General features: G+C 31.6%; 2 protein-coding genes and 1 long non-coding RNA gene across 3 annotated transcripts in view; 2 read left to right on the forward strand and 1 right to left on the reverse strand.

The window, feature by feature from the left end:
• The window catches only part of LOC143206535 (uncharacterized), a 553,256-nt gene that overhangs the window by 416,897 nt on the left and 116,922 nt on the right, over window positions 1-19,437 (forward strand). The gene's annotated exons all lie outside the window — the stretch shown is intronic.
• LOC143206525 (cytochrome P450 9e2) overlaps window positions 1-19,437 on the reverse strand; it is a 90,171-nt gene that overhangs the window by 58,213 nt on the left and 12,521 nt on the right. The window lies entirely within an intron of this gene.
• LOC143206528 (cytochrome P450 9e2) lies at window positions 7,801-18,962 on the forward strand. Its single transcript, XM_076419121.1, has 7 exons — window positions 7,801-7,928; window positions 12,975-13,193; window positions 13,254-13,583; window positions 13,733-13,898; window positions 15,960-16,176; window positions 16,549-16,791; window positions 18,361-18,962. Exons 2-7 carry the CDS (start codon window positions 12,976-12,978, stop codon window positions 18,789-18,791), a joined length of 1,605 nt encoding a protein of 534 aa, XP_076275236.1. The 5' UTR covers window positions 7,801-7,928; window position 12,975; the 3' UTR covers window positions 18,792-18,962.

Below are 19,437 nucleotides of genomic sequence, written 5' to 3' on the forward strand. Positions count from 1 at the left end.
AACATTTTTAAATGCATTTTGTGAATGGTTTTATGTATGTTCTATTTATTACCAGCTGAAGTAGCCTATAATGAAGTTATTAAATACATGTTAGTTTCTCGTATTACAAAAAGTATGTCCTTCAGTTATAATGGATACAAAATGCAATACGGAGCTATTTTAGTTGGGTGTAAATGTTTCATGTGAGATCATGAACTGATCTTTCAGTCTTTTACTAGAAAAGTAAACTGTCCATTGTTAAGATCAACATATTCATCGTTAAGAGATCTGGTAGGTATCCGATATTGGGGAACAGAGAATATAAACAATTAGGTGATTCATCCTAAAATTGTTGAAGGAATGAACTTAATTTTTTTCACCAAAAAACAGTAATCAGTAATCTATATTCAGTACAGTAACAGTAATCTATATTCACTGGATTATAACATCATTCGATGAGAAAAATCTGCGTCTAAAGCTCACCAGAAATTTATATAAAAAACTTTTTTTATTGTCTTGGAATTTCAATAATTTCAATAGATCACTTCAATAAGTACAAACATTTCTCTAAATCTGATTCTAAAGTCTATTCTACTGTAAACTTTACGCATAGGTGGCTCTTTATCAGATCGGATGGCATTATACGTTTTACCCTATAAACATCAATGGCATTTAACTGACATTCTTTCAAGGTATTTCAATAATACTTTTACAATTTTAATAATACTATACTACTTGGCTTTGAATTACACATTTTAGGTGTCATCGCGTTGATATGATAATATTGCCATTGCCAGTGTCTGTTGCTACAGTAGTAATGTTTGGAGTCAGTATCAGCTGTATATCGAAGGTATAATAATGGACCAAAGACACTGCCATGTGGAACATTTCAACATGTTTGATGTGGCTCTGAAAATATGCCACCATTTTTCACAATAAACTGTCTATAACAGGTTAATTTAAAAGTCCCCGGCCTGCCATAGTAAAACACATTTTTTTTGGCAAAATTTGTTTTTTTTATTCAACATAATTCCCTTCAAGGGTGATACACTGATTATAGCGACCCTCCAACTTTTCGATACCAATTTTGTAGTACGATTTGTCCTTTACTTCAAAATACGCCTCAGTTTCGGCGATTACCTCTTCATTCGATGAAAATTTCTTACCAGCGAGTATTCTTTTAAGGTATAAGAACAAGAAATAGTCGCTGTGCACCAGATCTGGAGAATACGGCGTATGAGGAAGCAATTTGAAGCCCAATTCATGGATCTATCGTTTTCACTGACTTGTTACAACGGACCGTGTTGTCTTGGTGAAGTGGCACTTTCTTTTTCTTCAAATGCGGCCGTTTCTCGGCGATTTCGTCCTTCAAACGGTCCAATAACGCTATATAATAGTTGCTGTTGATGGTCCTTCCATTTTCAATGAACATTATTCCATGCGCATCCCAAAATATAGACGCCATAACCTTGCCAGCCGACTGTTGCGATTTCCCACGCTTCGGAGCGGGTTCAATGTGTGCAGTCCACTCGGATGAATGTCGATTGGACTTCGGAGTGAAACGATGGAGCCATTTCATCCATTGTTACATATCGATGCAAAAACTCAGGTTTATTATTCTTGGTCATCTTCCAACACTGCACCGAATCATCAACTCGTCATTGTATTTGGTCAAAAGTGAGCTCGCGCGGCACCCACTTTGGACAGAGCTTTATCATACTCAAATTTTCGTGAATGATATGACTTACATATTCAGTTGATATCTTTAGGGTGTCTGTTATTTCATTTAGTTTCAATTTACGGTCATTCAAAATCATTTTGTGGATTTTTTTAATGTCTTCATTGGTAACAACCTCTTTCGGGCGTCCACTGCATTTATTGTCTTCGGTGCTCATTTCACCACGTCTAAACTTAGCATACCAATTCTTGATGGTTGACTTTCCTGGGGTAGTGTCCGGAAACTCGGCCTCAACTCAAGTTTTTGCTTGAATTGTATTTTCTCCTTTCAAAAAACAATATTTTATAGACTGTTCCCAAAATTATGTATTTTAATAATTAATAGACATTTTCAAGACTGCTTACCTTTTTTAAAGTCAATGTAATAAATTACTCTAATTTACTTACAAAACTATTTTATTTTATAGGAATCTTTCCGAGATTAATAGTTAGATGTTATTTTTTAGGTTATTCTTCAATTATTCTTCAATTAGTTTAATAAAATAACAGCATTATTTTTTATTCAATAAAAAAGAACGTACATTGTGGATTATACAAAAATTGTATAATAAACTTACTTAACATTAAAATCGTAAATCACATCAAACAATTACCTTTAGATTGTGTGATAATCTTTTCTTAAATACATTATCTTCTAAAGTTTACACTCACTGTAATAATCTGCAATAAATGAATTGCACATTTTTTCTTATTGAGGAGATAGTTGGTGTACACGTAGGTTAGGGCATTAGCTCATTGTATACCGAACGCAATTTATGAAATACTTTCATCCAAGTTTTTAACAAATTAATACTGCGGGAATCTTGTAGTCATCGCATGTTTTTTCGAACGAAGTTTAAAAGCGGTATATTTACTGATATGGATATTGAGACTTCTAGCATTCTTCACTGAATTGTTCATATTCACAATGCTAGATGACTATTTTGGAAGAACTACTTGACAATGTTACTGCTTATTACTAATAAAGAATTTTATATAGTACGTTGTTAATATTTATTTATTTGTAAAATTATATCGGATTTTGAGCGAAACTTTTAGATGAAATTCTAAAAGAATTTTGAGAAATACAATAGAATAAAAATTATTAATTAAATGAACAAATAAAAAAGATCAATAAAAAATAATCAATAAAAATACTATTTTTAAATAAACTAATTTAAGTATATTAGCAGCATATTATTCTCGTTCTATATCTGTTATTTTATAAGGTTGTCATTTTCCGTTTCTTTAGCATTAGTTATGTAAAAAGTTTAATGGTGTAAATAGAAATAGTAGAGAAATGTTTACCTTTTTCGCTTTTTTTTTTCTTAGCGGCTGATCTTTCTTTTTGATAGGATGCTGTAATTTATGGACAATCTGGATATCATCTGAATTATTGTAAGTTTTTTGACGGCTTGATTTATTTCTTCACATGAAACATTATTAAATGCATTTTGTGAATGGTTTTATGTATGTTCTATTTATTACCAGCTGAAGTAGCCTATAATGAAGTTATTAAATACATGTTAGTTTCTCGTATTACAAAAAGTATGTCTTTCAGTTATAATGGATACAAAATGCAATACGGGGCTATTTTAGTTGGGTGTAAATGTTTCATGTGAGATCATGAACTGATCTTTCAGTCTTTTACTAGAAAAGTAAACTGTCCATTGTTAAGATCAACATATTCATCGTTAAGAGATCTGGTAGGTATCCGATATTGGGGAACAGAGAATACAAACAATTAGGTGATTCATCCTAAAATTGTTGAAGGAATGAACTTAAATTTTTTCACCAAAAAACCGTAATCTATATTCACTGGATTATAACATCACTCGATGAGAAAAATCTGCGTCTAAAGCTCACCAGAAATTTATATAAAAAACTTTTTTTATTGTCTTGGAAATTCAATAATTTTAATAGATCACTTTAATAAGTACAAACCTTTCTCTAAATCTGATTCTAAAGTCTATTCTACCGTAAACTTTACGCATAGATGGCTCTTTATCAGATCGGATGGCATTATACGTTTTACCCTATAAACATCAATGGCATTTAACTGACATTCTTTCAAGGTATTTCAATAATACTTTTACAATTTTAATAATACTATACTACTTGGCTTTGAATTACACATTTTAGGTGTAATCGCGTTGATATGATAATATTGCCATTGCCAGTGTCTGTTGCTACAGTAGTAATGTTTGGAGTCAGTATCAGCTGTATATGGAAGGTATAATAATGGACCAAAGACACTGCCATGTGGAACATTTCAACATGTTTGATGTGGCTCTGAAAATATGCCACTATTTTTCACAATAAACTGTCTATAACAGGTTAATTTAAAAGTCCCCGGCCTGCCATAGTAAAACACATTTTTTTGGCAAAATTTGTTTTTTTTATTATTAATTTATATTTTTAATATTTTTAATATTTTTTTATTAACATAATTCCCTTCAAGGGTGATACACTGATTATAGCGACCCTCCAACTTTTCGATACCAATTTTGTAGTACGATTTGTCCTTTACTTCAAAATACGCCTCAGTTTCGGCGATTACCTCTTCATTCGATGAAAATTTCTTACCAGCGAGTATTCTTTTAAGATATAAGAACAGGAAATAGTCGCTGTGGACCAGATCTGGAGAATACGGCGATGAGGAAGCAATTTGAAGCCCAATTCATCGATCTATCGTTTTCACTGACTTGTTACAACGGACCGTGTTGTCTTGGTGAAGTAGCACTTTCTTTTTCTTCAAATGCGGCCGTTTCTCGGCGATTTCGTCCTTGAAATGGTCCAATAACGCTATATAATAGTTGCTGTTGATGGTCCTTCCATTTTCAAGGTATTCAATGAACATTAATCCATGCGCATCCCAAAATATAGACGCCATAAACTTGCCAGCCCACTGTTGCGTTTTCCCACGCTTCGGAGCGGGTTCAACGTGTGCAGTCCACTCGGATGAATGTTGATTGGACTTCGGAGTGAAATGATGGAGCCATGTTTCATCCATTGTCACATATCGATGCAAAAACTCGGGTTTATTACGCTTGATCATCTTCCAATACTGCTCCGAATCATCAACTCGTCATAGTATTTGGTCAAAAGCTAGCTCGCGCGGCACCCACTTTGGACAGAGCTTTATCATACCCAAATATTCGTGAATGATATGATGTACACATTCAGTTGATATCTTTAGAGTGTCTGCTATTTCATTTAGTTTCAATTTACGGTCATTCAAAATCATTTTGTGGATTTTTTTAATGTCTTCATTGGCAGCAACCTCTTTTGGGCGTCCACTGCATTTATTGTCTTCGGTGCTCATTTCACCACGTCTAAACTTAGCATACCAATTCTTGATGGTTGATTTTCCTGGGGCAGTGTCCGGAAACTCGACCTCAAGCCAAGTTTTTGCTAGAATTGTATTTTTTCCTATCAAAAAACAATATTTTATAGACTGTTCCCAAAATTATGTATTTTAATAATTAACAAATATTTTTCAAGACTGCTTACCGTTTTTAAAGTCAATGTAATAAATTACTCTAATTTACTTACAAAACAATTTTATTTTATAGGAATCTTTCCGAGATTAAGAGCTAGATGTTATTTTTTAGGTTATTCTTCAATTATTCTTCAATTAGTTTGATAAAATAACAGCATTATTTTTTATTCAATAGTTGTGTATTTTTGTGCCAAGCCAGAAAAATTTTAGAGGAATGTGATTAAATGTTGTATCAAGATGTGAACCAGCCGATGTAGCTTGAATATCGGTGATTTATTAACAACAATAAGACCACTTAGTATTAAATAGGCTAGTATTCGCTTAGGCTAGTATTAAAATAACATCAAAATTACAGTTTGTACAATTACATTTTATTTACCTAAATGTTACAAGATAATTTTATACAATACCAGATACACTTTTTTATTTTCCGGTCGTTTCAAATTATTCATATAATTTAAACCTTTTTTGTGTTCTGGTTAGTATCAACTATGTAAAATGAAAATTCTGGTGTCCCTGTCAAATAAATACACTTGCATCTGTATATTCAAATTATCATCATAAAACTTTTTTCCCATACAATGGTTTTCCATCCATACAATTTTGATTTGTCTTGCAAATATAGGACCCTTGATTTCAGTAATACTATGCTCACAGTTCTCAATTGGTGATTGTGCTATTGTTGGGTACTATTCAGTGTTATTACCTACACTTACTAATTTTCGTTTATTATATTAATAGTATTTTAACTTATATCCTTCAATATTTTACCACATTTTATAGTTAATGTGTCTGTAATATTTACTCATTTAATATCTATAAAAATTCTAGTATTTATTTTAAAATTATTATTCCAGTTAGAGTCACTATCGATGAATCGATTCTAGGCAAATTTAGCTTATTTGCTTTGATAAATCCCAGTTTAATTTTTTCGTTTATCTTTTATTTCCGTTTGCAGTACAAGCCCAATGATTTAACTGTGCAATATAAGATAAATTATCCAAATAAAATAGAAGCGCGCTAAAATACTCAAATGTTGGGATGCAGAAGTGATGGTTAGGAAATGGCTATGAAGGTGACGTCATTGTTTCATGGTTTAACTTTTAACTATGATATATTATTAGTACAAATCAATATTTTTGTGATTCTCTATTACAGTCATCTAACCTATTGACAGATCGTCTACTTTTGTAAATTTCGGCGGAATACATTTAGCGCAAGTGTTGCTGCTACGGCTGCTGCTGAAGTAATAAGGAGAATCGGCAAAGCTGTGGGAGTTTTTATTTTACTTGCTTTAAGATGGCATGTGGAAGAGAAGAAATATTACAATCAGATTTAGTTGCTGTTACAGTCTGACATGTGTAGAGTTCTACATGTTTCTCTCGGAGATCGTATTAGAAACGAAGTAATTCGTTTAAAATAAGACGATAAATAATACACAATGTTGATGACACTTGAGGAACAACTAACCCAAAAGAAAACGCAGTAACATTGTCTGAGGCCAGAATGGTGGCATCCTATTGCCAACAACTCTTTCCGAGATTTGGCTATGAGTTTATGATAATGATGTTTAAAATATAAATCTTAGGCGGCCGGCTTCGTTGGCGCAGTGGTCAAGGTGACAGGACGGTCCTCATACTGATGCGATAGTCCGTGGTTTCGGATCCTGCTGTGGCATGAATGTACTTTATGTTGGTGATTATAGCTGTAAAAGTCTTTATAGGCAACAGTGGAAAATCCGACAAGGAATAACCATCCCAGCCACGGCAGCAACCAGGCTGGGTAAGACCGGGTGTCTTTTGGGATGGTCTCTTAAGTCAGTCACTGGCCAGTCGGTAGGCTTAATGCCAAGAACCGTGGTTCGGAGCCCACGTTAAACTGTAGGTCCAGCCCAGATAAAGCATCGTTGGTAAAAAAAAGACTTTAAAATATTAAAAAACCTTATGCACGTGGATGATACTTTGTCTTTTTTATAGCGGTAAATATAACTAGAAGGTGCTTAATGGTGGCTATACATCATTGGTCGGCGAAAAAAAGTGAGAAGAATGGAAATGATTCGAGTATAAAATCTTTTAGATGTAATTCTATCCCCTTTTGTGATAACAATCTAGTTACAGTCCTGACTGTGATGTACGTTTTCTATAGAATTTTATACGTTTGATTACAGATAATAACACGGACTGAGATATTCTGATGGGCTTAAACATCCGACTTTTATAACAGTCCCATCATCTTTAACACTGCATTACCAAGCCGGTTCCATTCAACATTTGTTATTTTAAAATTTATCCCTGAGTATGAACTGGATTATTCTGAAAACAGTTCAAATACCAGACAAAAAAGAAACTTTGGACTATATGACAAAACATATTATTATAAATCAATAACAAATCAATTTGTCGGCAAAATGTAAATAATAAGAAAGTGTTTCTCAAATGCCTTTTGTTTACTACAATTACTACGTACACGGCAATGCACTTTTATTTTTAACCGTTGTTTTTAAAATTTCCTGAATCGTATATATCTGTAACAACAGAAAACAATAAACGCATTTTACTTAAATATATTGTTTTGTTTTATTTTTGTTTTATTTGCATTCACACAGTATTTCTGATAAACGTGAGATCCGAAAAGAGAAATCATGGACCAGTAGAATATAAAAAGGCTTCAGAGTGTTTGATGTAGGGATGTGGGTTCTTGTGTGATGATAAACCTATGCTGTTTAGTGAAGGTAATCGATCCTTTTTCTTGTGGGTTAAATATTGAAAAAAAAAGAAATAAAAAACAATATAAAAATTAAAAATATTATTTATGATTAATTTATGATTTTTTTTTCAATTTTTATTTTTTTTTAAATTTAATATTTAATTTTCTTTTATTTTATGTTTTGCAGATGTTATGGATAATAACAAAATTTGGTTTAAAATAAACATTTTATGTTAAATTTCGACAATAGGCATCGTTGAATAATACTTTTTAATACAGAGCTGAATATATATTTTATATCATGAGTTCCTGGCACAATGATTAGTTAATAGGTTAATAGGCTGTTATTTGGGGATATGTTCAAATGTTATTGCTTATTCAATAAATTTTGGCAAAAACTTCAATGTAACAAAGTCCCAGACTTTATTCGTCAGACATGTCCTGTGACTTTTTTCTGTTATCCAAAAAAAAAAAACGTTTAAAGTATGTCCTTTGCAAACGTATATGAATTTAAAACTGAACCGTTGAAGGAGTTTTACATCTATTATACTACTGAACATTATAACAAAGTGACATATATAAGATTATTTTCAGAGTTGTAACAACTTCAGAGCATTAAATATAAGTATACATGACATTTCTTTACTTTTATGTTATAAACATAAATATGGAATAATACATGAAGTAATACGTGTTGGTATATGAAAATAGTGAATTTACGAATAAAACAATTTTAAAAATGATATAGCGGATATAATTATGTAATTTACTTTTTACAATTTAGAAATGTTCATTAAAAGAATGTATTTCAAACATTCATTCACAATTATTAAAAACATTGTATTTCAAACATAAAGTAAATAATCAAAATAATTGATACATAAATTTAAAGAATAAATGTTACTAGGTCGCATTAATTTTTAAATACCTTTCATATTCATCAATGCTTGAAAATGCTTACAAATTTCCTGTTAATAATTCATAATTTCTTTCATTTGTTCTATATGCATCTATGCAAATTATGTAGTTAGTTTCATTTTAACTGCTACATAACAGGTCAATTGTAAAGTCCTCGGCCTACCATACTAAAACACATTTCTTGCCAAAATTAGTCTTTTCTATTCAACATAATTCCCTTTAAGGGATTTTCGATACAATTTTGGTAGTACGATTTGTCCTTTGCTTCAAAATAGGCCACAGTTTTGGTGACCACCTCTTAATTCGAAGAAAATTTCTTCCCAGTGAGCATTTTTTTGAGATCTAAGAACAGGAAATAGTCGCTGGTCGGCAGATATGGAGAATATGGTGGATGAGGAAGCAATTAGAAGCCCAATTCATGTATTTTTGCCATCGTTTTCACTGACTTGTGACACGGCGTATTGCCTTGGTGAAACAGTACTTTCTTTTCCTTCAAATGCGGCCGTTTTTCGGCGATTTCGCCCCTTCAAACGGTCCAATTACGCTATATGATAGTCGCTATTGATGGTCCTTACTTTTTCAAGATAGTCAATGAAAATTATTCCATGCGCATCCCAAAATACAGGCGCCATAACCTTGTCAACTGACTGTTGCGTTTTCCACTCGGACGACTGTCGAATGGATTTCGGAGTGAAATGGTGGAGCCATGTTTCATCCATTGCCACATATTGGCGTAAAAACTCGGGTTTATTACGCTTGATCATCTTCAACCACTGCTCCAAATCATCAGCTCGTCATTGTTTTTAGTCAAAAGGGAGCTCGCGTTGCACCCACTTTGCACAGAGCTTTCTCATATCCAAATATTCGTGAATAATATGATGTACACGTTCAGTTGACATCTTTAGAGTGGCTGCTATTTCATTCAATTTCAATTTACGGTCATTCAAAATCATTTTGTGGATTTTTTAAATGTTTTCGTCGGTAACAACCTCTTTTGGGCGTCCACTGCGTTCACCATCTTCGCTGATCACGACGTTTAAACCTAACATACCAATCCTTAGTGGTTGATTTTCCTTTAGCAGTATCCGGAAACTCGACATCAAGCCAAGTTTTTGCTTCAACTGTATTTTTTCCCTTCAAACAGCAATATTTTATCAACACGCTAAATTCCTTTTTATCCATTTTTTCACAATAACAAAAGTTTCTTCACTCAAAATGCTATAATTCACAAACTAATGATCCGACAGCTGTCAAATTTATACACGTATCTTTTGTGGGTTAATGTGGGGTAACTAATAAACATATGGATTTTATTCTAGTAGCGCAATCTATTTGTCAGGCCGGGGACTTTTCAATTGACCTCTTATTTTCATTACTACCTTTAGGTATTCATATAGTCTTCTTTTAATTTTTTATCCATATTTTCTACCTAAAAATATATTGCAAAAACAATAAATACATCAGACCGGTTTAAATTATATTCCCTAATTCTTAGCTTATTTATTCGACTCTTAGATCTCACACTTGTATTTTTAATTTCGATTATGTAACTCACCTACACATGAGGAATTAAAATTTTATGAAGCTATTTTATAATTACTTATATTAGGAATATCTAGGAATATTTATCATATAGGAATATTTTTCGCCAATCCAAATATTCTCCGTATTTTTAAAGCACACTTCGTATAATATTATAGTAGACAAATAATGTTAGATCGCTTGCACTTTGGGCTTTGCAGCAGATTTTGTCAAACATGATTAGCGTCTGTGTATATACTACTAATGTTAGTTACGGTTAGTAGTATCGGTTTCGGCCATCGAGAAACATATTGATATCTCGATATATCAATATGTCAGAGAAAAAATTATCGACTTTAAGAACAAATAAAAAATATTGATATATGTATCCCAAAAAATATTGATATTCTCTAAATACTTAAAATATAGCGATGTTATTAACGAATCTATAAAATAAACTACCAATTTTAAAAGATAATTAAAAATAATCGAAAGGTTTCTTATAATGTTTAAGAAATATGTTTAGTTTTTAAATTCCTAATTAGTGGTATAACAGGCGCGATGTTATCCTCTTGCATGACAGTGCTCGGTCATAAGTTACAAGAGCTATGAAGACTATAGAGCTTATAAGACTATTGACTTACAGTGTAGAGCTGGAATCGGTTAAATATAGCTCCTTTTGGTTACTACTTGTTCAAGCCGAGTTGGCACACGGGGAAATGATGATGAAGTGCGAAAATTGATCTTTTTGCCTTTTTAAAATTAAAGAGTCTAATATAAATATAATATAATTTTATTGTCAATACTACTATAAGACAAAAAAAGTTTAAACGTTGAATGAAATTAATAATATCTGGTTATTTACAGTTTCACCAGTTGCAGAGATAAAATAACAAGGAAGATCAATAACATTCTTAATTTTCTGAAAATTTAAAAATAACTCTGTAGATATCCCCCAGACAAACAAAAATTTGGTTTTATAGTTCACTGATTTTCTTGAATCATTTGATTGCGAAAGGAAGCATAACATCCTATGTTTGGCTTAATTTTGATGATACGAATACAGAAGACAAAATAAAAAATAATGATTAGGGTTTTGTCGTAAAATATAATTTTATGTGTATCATTTATACTTTCGTACTCATACGTTCCATTGTTACTAATATTTTTTAGAAAATGTTCATTATTACATATTTTATTATTGGTAAATAAATATATATTATTTGGATTATTGAATTGACACTCTATTCATCAGAAGCAGTGCATATAAAAGTACTAGATTTGAAACAATTCTTTGACACACACATTCCTACCATACACTGCCTGACAAATAATTTGTTAGGTCATGATTTTCAACTTCTTGAAGAAGGGTGTTTACTCCTTAAAGATTATTTACCTAACTTTTTATTGACTTTTACACCTTAATAGTATTCAAATAATTATACTATTAAAGCTTTATATTTCTCAGTTTGGTTACACCATCAATCGTTTTTAGTATTTCATAAATTGGCCAACCAATTACATCTGAGTTTATGTCTTGTTCTATTGTCTACTGTTCTATTGTCTATGTTTTTAAAGTTTTATAATTTTTATTAGAAGTAACTTTGTTAACTTCATTGATGCGTGATCCAGAATAGTGTTTTTAATAAAGAAGGGTTGATTTTTCAAGTGTTCCTTCTGAACTTGAGCGATGGTGTAGGGTTATGTGGTCTTTAAGAATAATAGATCATAATAAATTTGAGAATTCAGAAAACTAACATAGAGAATTCTTCAAGTTTTTTTAAGAGTATCTTGAAATACTTGGAAGAAGTAATAGCCTCTTATAATCATGTTTAATCATGAGCTTTTTAGTTATCCAAGCGGTGTTACCATTTTAGAAACCCACGTGGATACAAAAATTTTTTTCACAAGATGGATGTCTAATTATTCACAGCTGATAATAGACATATTCCGATATCAATATTTTGTCACAAATATTTGGTGTTTTTAAAATATCATATGTATTATAATATATATTAATTAATATAGTTTCTTGTTAGTGCCAGATATTTATAGTTTTTACCTAACTTTTTATTGACTTTTACACCTTAATAGTATTCAAATAATTATTCTATTAAAGCTTTATATTTATTCCAGTATGTACTTTTATGGCACCAAAAAATGTAATAATGGTGATGACATAAAACATTTAATGCTAGAACATTTTATTGCTCTGTAGTGAGAGCCTTCTTGTTTTCAAAGGCGAATCGATAGATGTCCAGGCATTGTCCAAGCTTTGCGTTTCATATATCTCGGTATCATTTTTCAAACATGCTTTTTTTCGTGTTAATTCATTTATATATTGATATTGATTTTATATTCTTATATTATACAAGAACAGTAAAAAAAACTGTATTCGAATTTTATGTTGTGTCTTGACACATTGATTTCCATTATACATGTTTTTCGCATTATATCCATAATATAAATTAATTATTTAACTCATCAAAGAACTAGGAAAAGTATAAGAAACGAGTTTATAACGTTTCTTGTTAGTGCCAGATATTCGTTGTCTTTACCTAACTTTTTATTGACTTTCACACCTCAATAGTATTCAAATAATTATTTTATTAAAGCTTTATATTTATTCCAGTATGACGTTTGAAGAAATAATGATTTGGGTAATACTTGCAGCTGCTATTATCTACAAGGTTTGGAAGGTTCTTAGGAAACCCTTGAAATATTGGTCAGATAGAGGCGTTAAACAATCCAAACCATGGCTGTTACTCGGGGATACTTGGATTACACTTTTTAAGAGAAAAAGTTTCAGTGAATTCACAGAATGGTTGTATAATATGCATCCAAATTCTAGGTAGGTATACTATTATTCATCGAGTTTACCACCTGACATTATTATTTGATTCGATTTTAGATATTCTGGTTGTTATCAATTTTATATTCCCACTCTGGTTTTGCGTGATCCAGAACTAGTGAAGCAAATTACCGTTAGAGACTTTGATCATTTTACTGATCATCGCACATTTATTGATTCAGATGATGATCCTTTATGGTCCAGAAATCTGTTTTCATTAAAGGGTCAAAGATGGAGGGAAATGAGATCGACTTTAAGCGGATCCTTTAGTAGTAGTAAGATGAAGATTATGTTTAATTTAATGAATGAAGCTGCCGATAACTTTGTTCAGTATTTCGTAAATAAGAACGAAGATTTAATTGAACTGGAGATGAAAGACACGTATACCAGGTGGGATGAACTAGATTTCGTATACAAAATATTGATTTTCTGCCTTTGAATCACCCCACTTGCTCAAATTCATTATTTTCTTTCTTTATTTTAATTTTCTATTTTGTATTTTGAGTTGTAAGATTTTATTATCTACAATTTCATTTTAGATATACTAACGATGTCATTGCCACTACAGCTTTTGGTATTAAGGTCGATTCGTTGGTTCAACCAAAGAACACCTTCTATCTGATGGGCAGAAGGATAACGAATTTCTCCGGACTCTTGACTAGTTTAAAATTTTTGGGATATTTACTAATACCAACAGTTTACAAGGTAACTCTAATATAGCAATAATACGAAGAGTGTAGGGGAAACATGTGATGGCAAGATAGCAAGAATATAGCAAGAAGTAGAACCTTACAATCAGTGGGTTCGTTCGTGATCTTTGTAATTGAAGTTGACCAACAATTTATTAGAAAACCGATAACCTTTCTGTCGACGATTTGAGACAGAGAACATTATAATGATTCTTAAATATCATTTATTCTTATGGTACCAAAAAATATAATAATGATGATGACGTAAAACATTAAATGCTAGAACATTTTATTGTCCTGTAATGAGAGCCTTCTTGTTTTCAAAGGCATATTAATAGATGTCCAGGCCTTGTCCAAGCTTTGTGGACTAATAGCCTAGCAATGCTTATGGATAAAGTATAATCATATTTAAACTATAACAATATTTGGCCAATTATTTACAAATAAATATATATTTCTTTAAGGGATAAAAAAAACTTAAGTTAACAATTTTTCAGTTCATTATATTTCTTATATTTTTGTATCACTTTTCATACATGCTTTTCTTTTATGGTTCTCAAAATATATTTGTGACGAGTTATTAATGTCAAATGCTGTATTAAAAATTATTCAAAATTTAACTTTAATTAAAATGTAAATTAAAAAAATTATTTCTATTTTCACCTTAATATATAATTTATTTTACAATCGGTTTCGTGTTAATTCATTTATATATTGATATTGATTTTATATTATTATATTATACAGGAACAGTAAAAACAATATATATTCAAAAAAAAATTATATCTATTAAAATTCTATTAAGAAAATTGTTTAAACAGCTTCGACTACAAACATTCCTCGATGGTAGTTCACTGTGTGCACCCATATGGCCTAAAATAAATGAATACCAACGCAATACTGAAGAGCCATCTACAATTGTAAATCTAAATGGAATCACTACATAGTATAAAACAAAGTCGCTTTTTCTGTCCCTATATCCCTATGTGCGCTTAAATCTTTAAAACTACGCAACGGATTTTGATGCGGTTTTTTTCAATAGATAGAGTGATTCAAGAGGAAGGTTTATATGTATAATACATGCATAATATACTAAGGCAACATTGCTAATTTTAGAGGTTTCTAACGTGATGTCGTAAATTAACCTATTTTTTTAGGCTTATTTAGCAATTAGCAAAAACGCTGCCTAACCCTACGAGTTAGATCAAATTAATGTACTACAGTATTGTACACCATAAAAAGGTCTACAAAAAAGTCCGCGATGGTATATGTTTATCTTTTAGGGATAACCCACATTAACCATTTTTATTGTTTACTTTTTACGTGAGAAAATGGCTTATTTACGAAGCTATTTTAAGCAATACGGCATTAATCCTTATCGAATTAAGTACCTTAAATACAGTGTGCAATTAATATAGATCAATATGGTTCCTTACAGCATGTAAATTAAACAAATATTTTTGGAGATATTACAAATTTAAAATTTGCGTTTAAAAATGTGTACTGTAATAAAAATTGTATGAATTTAGATATTCCAAAGATAGCAGGAAATCTTCATAGTAAGTATAGGGGAAGAGGAATTGTTTTACTCCAAATTTAATGCGTGCAGGCCAAGGGCAGTAATGAATGAACCAAAAATATTGGATCGATTTTAATCATGTTTTCATTGAGTGACATAGGCATATATATTTTATGCCCTTGCAAAGTCGGAGCGGGCCGCTATGTTTTTATATACAACGTTCATATTTTTTCTGTAGTGTATTTAATTTAGTATCAGCATTTCACCTGTGCGAAGCCGGGGAGGGTCGCTAGTGTAGTTATAAGTAAATGCAAGTTTTGAAGTATTTACACGAATAACAGCCGCAAAACTGCAAGAAATCTAAAGTAAATTAACTAAATCTTTCCATTAATTACGTACAAATTATATATTATGTTCAAGAAGCTGACAAAACTTAAATATACTATCTACCTATCTAGGTATTTAAAAAAGTAATCAAAAGATAATTTTTAATAATTTTCAATATAATTTTAATCTAGTCTGTAGTAATATATAACAATAGTGTTTTGAATGTTGTAGAAATTGAAAATATGTATTCTGGATAAAATTGCGTCGGAGTTCTTTCACAGAATAATCAATGAAACTGTCCGGACTAGAGAAGAAAAAGGTATTGTACGCCCGGATATGATCAATATGCTGCTGGAAGCAAAAAATGGCATTCAACAAGATTATCAAGATGTAGTTCAGGATTATTCTGATAATACTTTTGCTACTGTTCATGAGTCAAATGATATAAGTAAGTTTTATAATATTGTGAAATTATATAGCAACAATAAGAATTTCTCTTAAACTAGCATTTTTCTAAATTATATTTCGTAACATTTATATCAGTAAAACTGATATATTGTTGTAGTTAAAAATACTAAGACCTTGAAAGATAAGGAATATGTTATTTATTTTTTTCCTTCAAACTAATACTCTGGGGATTACTTTGAAGGATACGAAATAAATTTGGAGAAATAAGTAACCTGTTTATAGTTGTTCTTAAAAGGTTTACTATTTTTTGAATATAGTAAGTTTACAACGACGGTGCTTAACTATGCTATCATTTCCCCACCATTCCATAAATATTCAATAGAATTTAAAGTGATTTGTTATATTTTTTTAGCTAAATTCCGCCAACTGAAAAGTTTAACCAATGAAGATATCACGTCACAAGCTGTAATCTTCTTTTTTGGTGGATTTGATACCATATCAACGGCCATGTGTTTTGGATCTTATGAGTTAGCGATTAACCAAGACATTCAGGATAGGCTGAGGAATGAAATCAAAAGAACTTTCGAAGAAAATAATGGTCAAATTACGTACGATGTATTGTTAAAGATGAAGTATTTAGATATGGTGGTATCTGGTAAGTGTTCTGAGGATATTGTCATTTTTGGGTTCTACTTAGGCTTATTTTTTGAGGTTTGAACTTAAGATTAGATAATTGGAAAGTTTTTTCTTCACTTGCTAAATTAATATTTTGTATTTTGCCATCACATTACCTAGAGGGTTAGTTTTTGCGGACTGGAATGGATATTAGATATCGACAAGAACTTAATGTGATTCATACTCTATAAAGTGACACAAACCAGATCCAAAACCCAACGCAGAGGTAGATATTCATTAATTGTGTACCTACCATACTGTAACGGCTAGATTATCGAGTTTTATGATCAAGGATAAGTTGAATTGTTTATTTTAAATATAACCTTTCTTATTATCTATGCTATAACCGATTAGTATTCCTAACATGTTAGTTGAAAAGTCCCTGGCCTAACACATAGATGGCGCTACTAGAATTAAATCGATATGTTTTTTACTTAGCCCTAACCCTCAAAAGATGCGTGTATAAATTTGACAGCTATTGGATCATTAGTTTCTGAATTATAGCATTTTGAGTGAAGCAACTTTTGTTAATGTGAAAAAAATGAATAAAAAGTTATTTTTGAAGAAAAAAATATAGTTGACGCAAAAACTTAGCTTGAGGCCGAGTTTACGGACTCAGGGAAAATCAACCATCAAGGATTGGTATGCTAAGTTTAGACGTGGTGAAATAACCACCGGAAACCAAAGAGGAAGTCCAAAAGAGGTTGTTACCGACGAAACTATTAAAAAAACCCACAAAATAATTTTGAATGACCGTAAAGTGAAACTGAATGAAATAGCAGTCACTCTAAAGATACCAACTGGACGTGTACATTATATTATTTACGAATAATCGGGTATAAGAAAGCTCTATGCAAAGTGGGTGCCGCGCGAGTTCACTTTTAACCAAAAACAATGATGGGTTGATGATTCGGAGCAGTGTTTGAAGATGATCAAGCGTAATAAACCCGAGTTTTTACTTCGATATAAGAGAATCACAAGTCAGTGAAAACGATGGCAAAATCCATGAATTGGGCTTCGAATTGCTTCCTCATCCACCGTATTCTCCAGAGCTGGCCCCCAGCGACTATTTCCTGTTCTCAGATCTCAAAATAATGCTCGCTGGGAAGAAAATTTCGTCGAATGAAAAGATGATCGCAAGAGATCGAGTCCAAGAGACGATGCAAAGTTGGAGGGTCACTATAATCAGTGTATCACCCTTGAAGGGAATTATGTTGAATAAAAAAACTAATTTTGCCAAAAAAATGTGTTTACTATGGTAGGCCGGGGACTTGACCTGTTGTAATGAAACTGCACATATAACAATAACGATGAATGCTATGTATCTTGGTATGCATTTCGATGCCAAACTCCGAGAGAAGGTCTTCATTAGAAGGAAAGGAAATAACTGGAATTATAATATATCTAAAATGTATTGGATAATTGAAAAGAATCTATTTTAATTATCTTTACATAATAGCAAAACTTTCCAATTATTATTTCTTGACAGCTGTTAGGAGTTCTTAGAAACAATGCTACAGTTTTGAAATAGATTTCTGATATTTTGTAGAGATCTTGCGAAAGTGGCCACCAGTATCTAGAACAGATCGTGTTTGCACCAAGCCCTACATCATCGAAAATAAATCTCCTGGGGAACCCAAGCTTTACATCGATAGCGGCATTACCATTTCCATACCAATCATGGGCTTTCATAGAGATCCACTTTATTATCCGGATCCAGAAAAGTTCGATCCTGAACGATTCGACCAAGCGGATAAAATTATGGATTATCCGTACTTTCCTTTTGGATGCGGTCCCAGAAAGTGCATCGCATCCAGGTTTGCTTTAATCGAATTGAAGGCGTTATTGTTTAAGCTCGTTTTACATTTTGAGATAGTACCGAGCAGTAAACTACAGCAACCCATTCAAATAGCAAAAGGTTCGTTTACTCCTGCAATAAAAGGAGGATTTCTATTTAATTTAAAAAAGCTTTCTCTCTGAATATTTTTACAAAAAATTTGTTTTATTAACTGGCGTATTCCACTGTGAGTTTAGAAATATTAGTGAATACATTAATTAGTAGTTTGTATTTGAAACCGTTGAATGTAATAAATGGATATATAAAATGTGTTAATATTTCTTAATTTGAATAAAGACAAATTTCTCTTAAAATTTTCTGGTACTTTATTATATTGACATAACATGCTTTGCATGCTTTTACTACTATATATGTGTAGAGACAGCTGCAACCCTTTAGCCCACCACTATAACGTCTACATTAAATTCAAAGGTCGGCAACGCTGGTGGATTGGTACCATGCGGATCCCGGGTATAAGAGACCTTCACGACGACATCTCTCCCCCTTGTAACAGAGACGACAGTAAAAAACCTATACATGCATGACTATACAAGTATCGATTGGCTGGAACTGCACATGGGCATTTGTTCTAATCTTATAGTATATCTTTCCGATTTTAAAGATATATCAATTGAAGAAAAAAGCTAAATGTTTAAACAAAGTGTATTTAATAGAAAGTGGTTGGAATAAATTGATGACATTGGATATGAAGCTTTGTGATTTATTATTTCTTTCGGTTTATTATGACTCTTCGGAGCAGATAAATAACGTCGAAATTCATTTAACATC

Source organism: Rhynchophorus ferrugineus, unplaced genomic scaffold (assembly GCF_030347505.1).
Source record: "Rhynchophorus ferrugineus isolate W39M unplaced genomic scaffold, kcgeb_rfMv2 rfM1, whole genome shotgun sequence".
In the NCBI taxonomy this organism is placed as follows: Eukaryota; Metazoa; Arthropoda; class Insecta; order Coleoptera; family Curculionidae; genus Rhynchophorus; species Rhynchophorus ferrugineus.

What these genes read in the sequence shown, in the direction of transcription:
- LOC143206528 (XM_076419121.1), top strand. Translation starts at nt 12,976, where the DNA reads ATGACGTTTGAAGAAATAATGATTTGGGTAATACTTGCAGCTGCTATT. An exon ending in AATATGCATCCAAATTCTAG is followed by an intron (nt 13,194 to 13,253) that starts GTAGGTATACTA and finishes ATTCGATTTTAG; the next exon opens with ATATTCTGGTTGTTATCAAT. An exon ending in TCATGAGTCAAATGATATAA is followed by an intron (nt 16,177 to 16,548) that starts GTAAGTTTTATA and finishes ATATTTTTTTAG; the next exon opens with CTAAATTCCGCCAACTGAAA.